This window comes from Dipodomys merriami, unplaced genomic scaffold (assembly GCF_024711535.1).
Source record: "Dipodomys merriami isolate MVZ:Mamm:240054 unplaced genomic scaffold, mDipMer1.0.p SCAF_9, whole genome shotgun sequence".
NCBI lineage: Eukaryota > Metazoa > Chordata > Mammalia > Rodentia > Heteromyidae > Dipodomys > Dipodomys merriami.
Window position 1 is genome coordinate 34,522,884 of NW_027206512.1, and position 13,256 is coordinate 34,536,139.

General features: G+C 37.8%; 1 protein-coding gene across 3 annotated transcripts in view; it reads right to left on the bottom strand.

Moving 5' to 3' along the window:
• Positions 1–869: 869 nt before the first annotated feature.
• The window catches only part of Cep135 (centrosomal protein 135), a 55,572-nt gene continuing 43,185 nt past the window's right edge, over positions 870–13,256 (bottom strand). For all 3 annotated transcript variants that reach the window (XM_070012231.1, XM_070012230.1, XM_070012229.1), the window contains exons 22-26: positions 11,530–11,739; positions 10,519–10,721; positions 9,420–9,524; positions 6,833–6,950; positions 870–2,717 (exon numbers count right to left, since the gene is read on the bottom strand). In XM_070012231.1, coding sequence (XP_069868332.1) covers positions 6,848–6,950; positions 9,420–9,524; positions 10,519–10,721; positions 11,530–11,739 — 621 coding nt within the window. In that variant the 3' untranslated portion in view covers positions 870–2,717; positions 6,833–6,847. The remainder of the gene's footprint in view (positions 2,718–6,832; positions 6,951–9,419; positions 9,525–10,518; positions 10,722–11,529; positions 11,740–13,256) is intronic.

Genomic DNA, 13,256 nt, shown 5'->3' on the forward strand with positions numbered 1-13,256 from the left:
ATTAAAAATCCATGGTACGTATGCAAGTGGGAAAACTCAACAGCAAAAATTACTCAAGAATGTGCAGCTGACTACAGGCGTCTTTCCCAAGGGACGGACACTGGCCACAACTAGATGGAATGACTAGGAGGGTGGTAATTCATGCTCTAACATGAACATAGCAATTATGTGGGTACAGGTAGGTGTTATTAATGAATATGTTGATACTCTTGTGATTTCCACTTTCTCAGTGATGAACAAAAGTCTGAGAGGAGGGAGGATAAAGATTTCAATAGAAATCCATTGCTGGGAGAGGCTGAGTGGAGACTGAGAAGGAAACTGTCAAGGACCGTCACATGGTGGTAAGGGGCAGGCCCATGAGTTTAAAGTAGATGTTTCTCCAGCCACTTCCAGATGTACAGGGATAGATGGGCAGTTCAGATATAGATGCTGGAGTAGTTGGAGATAAACAAGATTCAAATTTTCAGTTTATATGGGCAGAGACATTTAGGTTACGTACCAGGACCTATCTGTCTGTCTATGGCAAATAAAGAAGCCAGACAAGGTGGCCAAAACCTGTAATCCTAGCTACTTTAGAGATGATCAGGAGATCATGACTCAAGACCAGCCTGGGCATTTTGTTGATAGTTTGTCAATAAAAACTCTAAACTCATTCCTTAAATTTGTAACTAACAGAATATAAAGGGGTCAGTTAAAAAAAAGTGTCTAGAACATACATGCAGCAATTTTCCAAAAATTGATTTGAATACATTTTATTAGAATTTAGTTATTTTATTAGCATTTGTTAGAATTTAGAATTAAGAATGCAAATGTAAAATCACAGAAAACATATGTAAGAAAGAAAGTTGACTAGCATGTTTATTGACAAATTTGTCAAACTCCATAATTTAAAATTACTTACAACAAAATTTAAAATACCCACCCAACTTTCAGTACTTTAAGTTAAAACTAATTTGAAATTGTAGTGTCATGGTTATGAAAAGATTAATTATAAAAAGTTTATGTTTCTGATTATAGTAAATATTAAAAGTGATACAATTAACATGTTTTGCTCTTGCCTTTGGGGGATGGGTGGAACAAATACACAAATTTATTAAAACATTTTCCATACTATACTACAAAGCCCCAGTTTTCTTGTATTTTTCTGGAATATGTAAATTCACTCAGAAAATAGAGAAGGGATAAGTAAAATCAGAGATGGTAGAAAAGCAAGCTACTCTGTACCCAAAGCCATGCTGAGTGCCGGCAAAGGGCATGGGACACAGCAGGCACGCACCTCATATACAACAGCACCTCCCTCCCCCAAGCACACACACACACCAACCACACCTCATTATACACAGAAACACTGTATCGCACACAGGTGTGGTCCTTCCCTTTCCCAGTGTGCCTTTACAATCACAGCATCCACTGGACACAACGGGGCTTTCTGCACGTATGTGTCATTTAAATACCACTAGGTTTTCTACCTGACATTCTGTTGTGTACTTCTGCTCATTGATTAATATATGTATACACTGAGATCCTTTAAAATTACAACCTGGAAAGTCAGTTGAGAGGCTGATTTCAATGTATATGACCTGTTGTGTCAGCATTTACACATCACCCTAAAAGACTGGTCAGTTACAATACATAGGTTAGAAGCAAAAAGGAGGTATCACTGAATGTACACCAAAATGTTAACATGTTTTATCTATTTATTCCATATACCCTTAAGTCTTAACACACTGAGGAATTTGCTGGAAAAAATGCCCCAAATTTGTGTTCTACTGTTTTGTAAAACTGAATATAGCTTTTAGCTTGGTTATAAATTCGTATTCTACGAGTGTGTCAGCCAAAATACTCTAATGTATATAATATGTAAATGTATCTTTCCCACCACTTATTCTATTAGTAATTACACATGGTAATTATTTTATCAAGACTTCTGATATTGAGCCTAGACATGAACATATTTTTCCGGTGATGGTAGAGCAGATCTGTGATGAACACTGCATTTTTGCAAGAAACAAGCATGAGACTCACCCTCAAAGCGATCCTTCTTCATGACTACACTGAGGGTGGGGATAAGCAGGGTGGCTCACACCTGTAATCCTAGCTACTCACTCAGGGGGTTGAGATCTGAGGATCTCAGTTCAAAGCCAGACCAGGCAGACAGGAAAGGACCTGAGACTCCATTTATTAACCACCAGAAAACCAGAAGTGGCGCTGTGGCCCAAAGTGGTAGAGTGCTAGCCTTGAACAAAAGAGCTCAGGGGCAATACCCAGGCTTCAAGTTCGAGCTCCAGAACCGAAAAAATTAAATAAATAAATAAAATAAAAAATAAAAGCACACTCAAAACCAGGACTATATGAACATTTCCATGCATGTATTATGGCTCATTAAGAAACATTACTAAAGCATAATGTGAATACTACATTATATTAATTCACAGTATAAGTACATTTTAAAGAGTAATTAAGTCAGGAATAATACAAAAATAGACCTTGTATCACTTAAGCACTATTAATATATGTATTTTTGTCATACATATGAAAATATACAGAGTTCTTTTCAACCAAATTTCTTATATAAATATTCACTGATTTAAATAAAAGTTGACAGAGGTAGAATTTGTGTCAATGTTCATGATTTGCAGGAACAAGTACTTCATATATTTCATTACTGTTGTGTTCTTTTAAAAAAATCCCCACAGGGTCTCTTGAAAACCATTATTCTGAAAAGTAGAAAAAGGAAAGATGGATTAAGAAAAAAATGATAAACAAGTTTACATGACATAGTCATAACAAATAAATTAAATTCTGTTCTAAATTGTAGTCTCTAATAAAACAAATATTATGCCCTAAACCCAGTTCTACCACTTGAGAAAGGACTGTGTTATAGTTTAAAGGCTTAATTTGGGTTTCCATGTTCATGTGTTTCTCAGTGAGCAGGTATGGTAACACAATATAAGAAGTACATATTCCACGTGTGCCTCTGATTCCTGGCGCACATGCCTTAGAATCTCCTGGTCGGCAAGTGCCTTTGTATGCTAACGGATGACTAGTGGCTGGGGCCTTAGCTTTAGGGTGGGACTGGTCCACCAGAGATCAATGCCTGAGCAGTGGCGAGGGGAGAGGGGTGACCACTAATGACTCCATGAAACTTCCATAAAAACTCCAAAGAGATGCATTTGGGTTGCTCCAGGCAGCAGGACAGTTGGAGGTGAGAGGCCTCAGCAGGTGCAGAGGGTGTGGGAGGACATCCAGAGGGCATGGAGGCTCTGCGCACCTCCTCCACTGGTGTCCTTCCCCTGGCCGCTCATCTGGACCCTTTGTAATAATGGATACAATATAAAGCAAATGAATGATACCTGAGGCAGGGCAGGGCTTGTGGGCAGCTGGACTTAGAGCACGTGAGAAGCGGAGGTCACTACCTGGGCTTCCAACAGGCATCTGAAGTGGGTGGAGCCCCTTACCTGTAGGACCTGACATTATCCCCCTTTAAGAATCTAACTATAGGATACCTAACTGGTGTGTGATGGAGAATCTGGTGTTAGAAGTGTGCAGAGGGTGTGGGAGAGGGAGAAAAACTACTTAGGTTCTTTTCAAGTATCGCATATTAGATATAACAGTGAAAAAAATAGAACAAAAATTAGATCTTTCTTATGTATGCGCATATGTGTATACACCCCTTCCCTCTCCCCCTCCCCCTGACAACCCATATGGGACTCACACCAAGGCCTCAGCTTGCTAGGTACTTACTCTATCCCTAGCTAGCCCTGCTATCCTTTAGTTATTTTTTTAGATATGATTTTGTGTGTTTCCATCCAGGGCTGGAGCTCCTCCTACCCATACCTCTTGTGTACCGTGTCAGCTTATCTGTTGAGATGGGATCTCGCTAAGTTTTTGCCTGCATTGGCTTCACCTCCATCCTCCAGACATCCACCTTCCAAGCAGCTGGGATTATAGGCTTAAGTGCCTGGCTATATTTATTTTTAACTATTGAGCCACTAATCTGAGAAACTATTCCACAAACAAGCCATTTGTTTCTAAGTGCTTTTGGGAGGAAATCTTTTTAAAAGTTTTAGTGACACTATAAAGAAAATACAAATGAAAACGGCTTACTACTTAACAATCTCACATTAGGATATGAGGAAAATTCATGATTCCAAAATTAAAAATTATGTATTTGTTTCAAATCCCCATGTAGTGGGATGAGCTTTAAAATGGAAAATATCAAGTAGGACAGGCGGTAGAGAACCAGAGCCCTTGCTCAGTGCTGATGGGAATACAAACCAGGGCATCCCAAAAGTGAACTGAGTAACCCAGGACCTGGCAGGTATAGTCCACGGTGAATACCGACGGACCCAAAACAAGGACTAGGACCCAGTGTACACCAATGCTCACAGTGCCAACATTTATATCAGACACATGGTGGAAACAACTGATAAGAAAGATTTTTTTTTTTAATGTAGAGTATCCCACAACACTGTTCTAAGCAAAACAAGCCACATAAAAAAGGGTAAATGTGTGATATCATTTACAGGAAACCCTAGACTCAGCAAATGCAATGCTACAGAGAAGAGGTTAGCTGGAGGAGAGGAAGGTGTGGGGAGGACAGGAGTAGAGAACTATAGTTTCGTGTGTGTTGAATGTTGAGGTGATGAAAAGGTTTTAGAAACAGTCCTGACAGCTCACAGCCCTGAGGGGCATCAGGATCACTGAGTGGTACACTTCAAAAGCAACACGTGACCAGGTTTGTATTATATATACACATACATCCAATTAAAAAGGTTTTCTTATTTATCACAGACTTACGAGACTGAAGTTCTTTTACACCTATAAACACATTAATAGATAAGATGTATGTATATGCATGAATGTGGAGGCTTATGATTTTTGATTTGGTTTGTAGCTGCTTGGTAAAACTCAAACTCAGCAGAAGCCCTACCGTTGTGCTACAACTCCAGCTCTGTATTAGTGGCTCTTAAATGTAGTCTGGGGACCCCTGGCACCCTACCCGCCCAAGATTTTTTACAGAGTTTACAAGGTGAAGCCAGCTTTCATAAAATCAAGAAATAATCTGCCTTTCCACTCTTGTTTTCTCACAGATTTCGGTTGAGTTTTTCCAGAGGCTACACGGATGCTGTTAAGAGCCAAGAAATAGGAATTTTAGATATGCAGGCCACAAGGTTGGTTACAACTACTTGACCCTGTGCAAAAATCCACTTCAGAAGGTGTGCAAACTGTAGCTCTACTCCAGGAAAGCTTAAGTTATAAAAAGAGCCAGTGGGATAGGCTTGGACCATGGACTATAACTGGTCAACCCCCCCCCCCCCCCGCCTAAACTGCATCTGTGAATCAAGTGTGAAACAATGTCATTACACTATGTTAAGGCTTCATGACAAGAGGGTCAGCCATCTAATCACACTCGAAATAACTCAGCAGCTCAGAAGTGAGGGCACAGGGGCTGCAGAGCATGGAAGTAGTCCTCAAAGTGAAAAAGGAAAAGAAATGTTTTAAACAAACCTGTAAGGCAAAAGCATAACAATCAGGAAGCACTTAAACATAGGTCTTATAAACAAGGGGCAGCAGTGTGTTCAAGCCCATAAGGAGTATTCATAATGAGGTTCTGAGTCACTGAGGAAATGTGCATTACCCTTTATGCTCAGTATTTTGAGGAAAAGAGGCAAAGAAATGCATTAATCTAAAGAAAGACTGACTCAACAACAGTTTCTGTCAGTGTGTCTGCAGTTCTCAGAGTTCTGGTTAACTTCTTTCCATTCTTTTTGATCTCCAGTGACTAAGCACATTCTTTTGACTCCTCCTTGGTCAAATACACCCTCTTTGAGACTACTTGGGCAGACAGTTTTGCTTATCAGCTTAGTATATGTGTTGCCGAAGCGAACACTTGCTTATCAACTTAAACATATGTAGATTCAGTGCCTACGTCAGTGACAGCAATTCATTCCTAAGTCTACACTCAGAGCACTCCTTGTAATAGCCCATATGCCTGTCCATAGTGCAGTAACTAAATGGATTTGCTTTGTTTGCATTTGTATTCCATTATGCAGCAACAAGACTAAATCACCTGAAGTCTACACAATATGGATGTATTTCCTAAATGTATGGTTGAGGAAGAGAAGCTAGAAATATACAATTGATCTCATATGCACATTTATTTGCTTTAATCAAGGCTTTGTGCTGGGTTAAAATGTCCAAAATAAAGCAAAAAATAAAAAATCCGTGCTTTCCACAGTGAGGACAGGGCTTATTATTACAATGGAGGCAAATGGAGGTAATGTTTTGCTTCTTGATCTGGTATACATTAGGGAGGTGTGTTCAGCATGAAAGTCCATTAACTATGCATCTATTCTTTGCCACCTTTTTGTAAATATAATTTACATGAGGGATGAGTACGTAGCTCAGTAGCAGTGTCCAAGGCTTTGGACCCCAGCACTGACAAAAAAAGAAGAGACTATAATTTACTTTACAAAATCTGCTCTTGTGTTCAATATTATTACATTTCTAAGATAATGGGGTTTGCGTATGCGTGTGTGTGCTAGTAATGAGACTTGAACTCCAAGCCTTGTGCTCTCAATTGGCTTTATTTATTTACTCACAGCTCTCCACCACTTGTGCTACATTTGCACTTCCTTTCTTGCCTTTTTTTTTTAACTGGTTAATTGGAGATAAGAGTCTTAAGAATGTTTCTGTCCAGGATGGCTCCAAACTGTGATCCTCAGATCTCAGCCTCCTGAGTAGCTAGGATTATAGGAATGAACCACCAGCCCCTGTCTTTACTACGTTATTTTCTGAATTAGTTTTGCCTCTCCTTATTGTTACTTACATTCATTTCTGGTTACTATACATCTACATGTTCAGCAGACTGTAAAGGAGACTTCAGAGTGGAACTAAGGGGTGGTGTAGGAAGGCCATGGCGACGCATCTCTTGGATTGCTCGTTCTCTGTTGGTAAAAATCAAATGAGAGATTAAATGTAACTACCATGGAAAATCCAAGAGCATTATAGGACTGTTGGTATTATTAGTCAATTAAGTAATGCCTGCTAAATTAATCAATATTTCTACTAAATGTGTTTTTATTTAAAAAAGCACAAAAATTAAATCAAAAACACAAAACTATTTGAGACATGGTCTTGTTATTGTGTACCCAGGCTTATCTTGAACTCATGAGCACAAGCAATCCTCCTACCTCAGCCTCCCAAGTATCTGGAACTACAAGCACATACCACACCCTGGTCCAGCCTTAGTACTTTTACTAAATACAAAGTCTACGTGTTATAGGATTCTTAAGTAGTGGGAAGAGATTTCAGTTATAAAAATATACATTTCGGGGCTGGGAAAGTGGCTCAGTGGTAGAGCGCTTGCCTTGCATGCATGAGGCCCTGGGTTCGATTCCTCAGCACCACATAAGCAAAAAGAAAAAAGCCGGAAGTGGCGCTGTGGCTCAAGTGGTAGAGTGCTAGCCTTGAGCTGAAGAGCTGAGGGATAGCACCCAGGCCCAGAGTTCAGGTCCCACAACTGGACCCAAAACATATATATATACATTTCAACAATGCTCGACCAGAAATGTACTCATTACCTTACTCATATAACTGTAACCACTTGGTACAGCATTACAATAAAATAAAACTCAAAAAAGAATATACATTGTAAGAGACTACTCAAGGTAATTATGTTATAATCATGTTGGAACACTAGGATATCATTAAAGGAGTAATTTAGAAGCAAAATATGATCACAACACATTTCAGTAAAAAAAAAAATAGTTTACCAGGTTGACAAATTTCAGCCTCGAATACAGATGACTGGAGCATGCCACTGCTCATAGCTAAGAATAAGAGGAGGATCAACTTTTCTGCCTAGATAGCCTTGAATCCAGTTCCTTCCACATTTAGCCTTCCATGTAGCTAAGATTACAGGTGTGAGCCACCCGTCTGCTATGATAACTAAGTCTTTTTGCTACCTCTTCCCCTTGTTCACAAGCACCATTTTGTCTCTTGAGAATGGAGGGATGATGGCAATGCCATATGAGAATACAAAACTTGGCTAGATGTTAAGGAACGAGAAAGACATGGTTTTTTCGGCGGACAAGGGCAATGAAAAGGGAGGACTCAAAGGTGAGGAGGTCTTTAATTCTGGCTATGGAAATCTTGGCTCAGGATCCTCGATGAAGAGAATTTATCATTAACAAATAGAAATCATTATATATGTATAGTCTGGCACATTCAGAAAACAACTTTTAAGTTAGAAGAAAGTAACATCACTGCTGCAACCTAAAGCTTTTTATTTCTTTGAAATCATAAATACTAATTCCACAGCAAATTCCTTCTGTTCTGCAAATAGTCTCTTACTTAAAAGGTTTTTTTTTAATATATAAATGGATGAGAATGTGAGAACTAAAAATCTGACCTAACAGGTAATTTTACCACTCTTTGAGAATGATACAGTATTTGAGGATGGATATAGTATTAATTAAAGAGTGCTGAAATTACAATGTAGACTTTGATTGTAATTCTTTTTTACTCTTATTTTACTCTTATTATCACCAAGTAGTTGAATAATGGGGTTTCAGTTCGATGTGTAGTTTTAATTTTTTTTTTTTTGGCAGCTTGTGGGGCTTGAACTCTGGGCTTAGGCGGTGTCCCTGTGCTCTTCAGCTCAAGGTGAGTGCTCTACCGCTTGTGCCACAACGCACTTCTGGTTTTCTAGTGGTTTATTGGAGATAAAGAGTCTCACGGACTTTCCTGCCCAGGCTGGCTTTGAACCACAATCCTCAGATCTCAGCCTCCTGAATAGATAGGATTACAGGCGTGAGCCACCGGCATCTGGCTCTGGTTTTAATTTTTAAAGCAGGTCTCATCTCTTCTATTTGGGGATTAAATTTTTCAACACAAAGCAAATGACTTGAAATATAAGCATGAAAGCCAATATAGAGGTGGACAGAACTGGACACATGTGCCTGGACTGCCATTTATGACCTCCAGCTTCCTATAATAAACTATAGCAGGAGACTGTTTGCAAGATTAATGGGACAGATACCTGGTGCTTGGCACATATTTTGTAATCACTACTACAACAATAATCATCATCACCTTTATGATTATTTGTATTTCAGCTTTCAACTTGGACCAAATTTTGGGGGTCCTTTGTAGACATTGTTTTTAATTATCTGTCAAAACCCACTGAAATGATGCCCTAATTTTATACAGTGGAACGTTATATTTTTGCAATACTTTGATTTTATTTATTTATTTAGGCACATTATCTTCCACAATATTTTTTGAAAGAATTACCAAAGATACTTAATTCCCAAATGAATGCTAAAAGAAAGCTTGACATTTGTAAGCCCTATTAATCCTTTCCAGAATAGGATGGAGAACATAAGAAAACACTGCTAAAATATTTTTCTTACCGTTCAAATCTTTCATTTGAAATCTGCCTTTTCAGAGCATCATAATCTGTTTGCAATTGTGCCATTTTAGCTCGAAGCATGGTGTTTTCTCGGAGTTGACTAGTTCTTAAAAACATTTAAAAATCACAGTAATAATTAAAACATGTTCTATATCACAGAGTCAAGTGCAAATACAAATAGAGGTGATACTTAAGGACAGAAAAAGTGGATATCAAATTGAGTGCGCTAAACTACTTCATCAGGAAGTTTTCTTTCTAGTTTACCTGGCTTACTATTTATGCTGAGGCTGAATGTGCCAGGAATGGTATCAGGGTTAGGGATACAAATATGAACAACACATGAACTGTAACACCAAGATGGAGCATATTTTCATTAGCTCTTCTTTCATTTGTTTTTAACAATTGTTTTTTAACTTCCTTTATGTATTTATTAATTTTTTTCAGTAATGAGGATTGAACCCAAGGCCTATCTATCTCATGGTAGGCAAATGCTCTACCACTTGAGCCATGCCGCTAGTCTTTTCATGTTTTTTTGTTTGTTTTTTTGAGATACAATCCTGATACCTTTACCTGGGCTGGCCTTGAACTTGAGATCCTCTTGCTGGAGCTTCCCAAGTTGCTAAGATTACAGGGGAATACTACCATGTACAGCCTGAAAAGCTCATTCTTCCACTTCTACCATCTACTCTACGTTTCCAACCCACTTCCATACACATGCCCCCCCCAAACTCTCTCCATTATGAAATAACACCACCATCACCTCCCCAAAGGCAGCTGATACACTTTTGAAGGTCAAATCTTAGCCTTTCTAAGCCTTTTTCCTCATCTGCATCGTTAGATATAGGTAACTCTTCCACTCTCAAATGTGGGCATTTCCTAACGTGCACTCCATGACACCATCTCAATGGCAAAGGTAGACATCGACAGCTCCAAACACCAGGACTCTCCTGAGCTATTCCTCCAGGTTTCCAATAGTGGCAGACATATAAGTCAGATACTTTGATTTTATACGAATCTTTATAACCACACACGTCCTCCCCCAAACTGAAAATACACTTTGACATGTACTTTCCTCATATCAGTTGACTTATAACACTTACAATTTGCTTTCTGAAAGGGTTAACTTCTCCTTAAGCAGCTGAATTTCTGTATCCTTCTCATGGACGCTTAAATGCGAATGAAATTCTTTATCTCTGTTTGTAGCCAACAATGATTCAAGGTTTTTAATTGTAAGTCTCTCACTTGATAGTTGTTTTTTTAACAGCTCTGATTCTGATTTTACATTTTCTAATTCTACCACAGTCTACAGGAAAAACAAAGATTAATTCAGTAGAATTTTAGGCTTAATCTGGAAAATTATTACTCTGACAACAGAGCTCTGCAGAGCCATTTATCCATTGACTGCTTCATTCTGGGTATTGGCTAAAGATTTCAAGCCATTTCTTGATAAGAAAAACATTTCATTAAAAAAATGAAGTTACTCTTACTGAGCCTTATTTGGCTATAAGATATACTCTAATTCTCTCATAGTTTTTACTTGTGCCACTTTGTCAAAAGAGGGTCACCAACAAAAAATCTTAAACTGCAGAACCGGGAAATTCTCTGGTCCACTAAACACACTATCTGATGACTGAGCCAAGCCAATACTATACCTACTCAGTGCCTGAAAACATACTACTAGAAGAGTGAAAACTCCAAAACACCATGTCTGAAAATATATACTAGCTTGTTTGAAGTAAGCTTCAATTTGGGAGTGAGAAGTTGTAGTGAAGAAGCTTGCTTAATTGTTAATACTTTAAGATTTTCATCAGGAAGAACATTCCAGTGAGTAAGCACTGAACAATCTTTCCTTCCATTTTATCTTTAAACAGAAAAAGGATGTATGGTGTATACTCCCAATCAATAACAAGAAATTGTACAATCTTTTCAAGACTCATCTAATCCAAAATAGAAAACACCTAATTTCATTGCCACATCAGACAGGCAAAGAATCTGTTGTCAAAGTAACTACTCAGAAGGGACCATATAATCTGGAAGGTGAGTAGAACAGTGAAACACATAGGGAAGGCTCAATGAAACGACGTGCCAAGATAATTTCTCATTATCCTTACCCTCTCCAGCTCAAGGTTTTTGGTGTTCAATTGCTGTGTCATGACATCCTTGCCTGAATCAAGCTTAATGCAAAGTTCTCTAAGTGATGACAAATCATTCAGTATTGTTGTTTTCTCGTTTTCTTGCTGTCTCAGTTCCTCTTCTAATCTAGACATGGCCTTTGCCATTGATGAGATCTGAGATTCATAAGCATGATGTGCATTTAAGTGCTGAAAAAAAAACACCAAAATAGGTTAAAAAATTAAAGTATTCAATAATTTTAAGGGCTGTGCAACCATTATTTCACTTTAGAAAAGAATGAAAGTCAATTTTTGCACATTTTCTAACACTCAGGAAGTAGCTTGCTACTTAAAATGACTACTCAATGTACAAGTGATACACCATTACTAATCATGGTAACTAAAGTAGCTCATATATATATATATATATATATATATATATATATATATATATCATATATGAGATGCAAAAGTGAAAGATGCAAAAAAGTGAAAATTATGTCTCAGTGGTTTGAATATAAGGAATCCTTGAAGCTATATAAAATTTTTCCTTTTATAATTTCTCTTTATTGTAATGATGTCTTTTCTATGAGAAACACATTAGCCAATTATCTCAATTAAAATTCTAAATTTTCAAAACTGGGGTTCATTTTTAAATTAAAAACATGAAGTCATATTAAAGTCTATTCTAATAACATAACTTTATATGATTTCAGTAACTTTGAAACAGCAAAATTTAAAATATTAATAAAAAATTTTCCTAGAAGAATCCACATTTCAAATTTCTCACAATTATAAAATTTGAGTGAAAAATTTAAACTTATTAAATTGTACTTCTACAGTTTGAGAAGAACTCTACACTTACAAAGATATTATTTTAGATGGACATTGGTGGCTTATGCCTGTAAACCCAAATAGTCTGGATGCTGAGATGTGAGGATCTGGTTCAAAGCCAGCCTGGGCAGGACAGTCCATGAGACTCCTATCTCCAATTAACCACCAGAAAACTGAAGTGTTATTGTGTCTCAAAGTGGAGAGCCACAGGCTGGGAAGGTAGCTCAGCGGTAGAGTGGTTGCCTCGCATGCATGAAGCTGTGGGTTGGATTCCTAAGCACCACATGAGCAGAAAAAGCGGGAAGTGGCGCTGTGGCTCAAGTGGTAGAGCTGAAGAGCTGAAGAGCTGAGGGACAGCGCCCAGGCCCAGAGTTCATGCCCCACAACAGGCAAAAAAAAAAAAAAAAAAAAAAAAAGTGGAGAGAGCTAGCTTTGAGCAAAAGAGCTGAGGAACAGCACTCAGGCCAAGTTCAATACCCATGACCACCAAAAAAGAAAAAGAAAAATGATTATTTTAACAGACTTCAAATATAATCAATAAAATTCAAGTTCATATACCACCTAAGAATGTGAACAATTAAAAAAAAAGGCATGGCTTCTGAGGAACTCTTGATGGTTGAGAAGCATTTCCAGCTGTTAGTTTTCTAACCAAGAAAAAAATTATACAGATAATATGTTTCCTAATGTTTAGTAAAGCATTTATCTCTAAACTATGTAAAGAACTCCTACAACAACAAAAACCTGATTTTAAAATGGAAAATAATTTGAATAGACATTTCTCCAAAGAAGATTTAATAAGCAATATATGTTCAACAATACCAATCATTATGAAAAGAAAAGCCAAAACTCCAGTGGAATATTACTTCACTTCTATTAGGAAAGGAAAGAAGGAG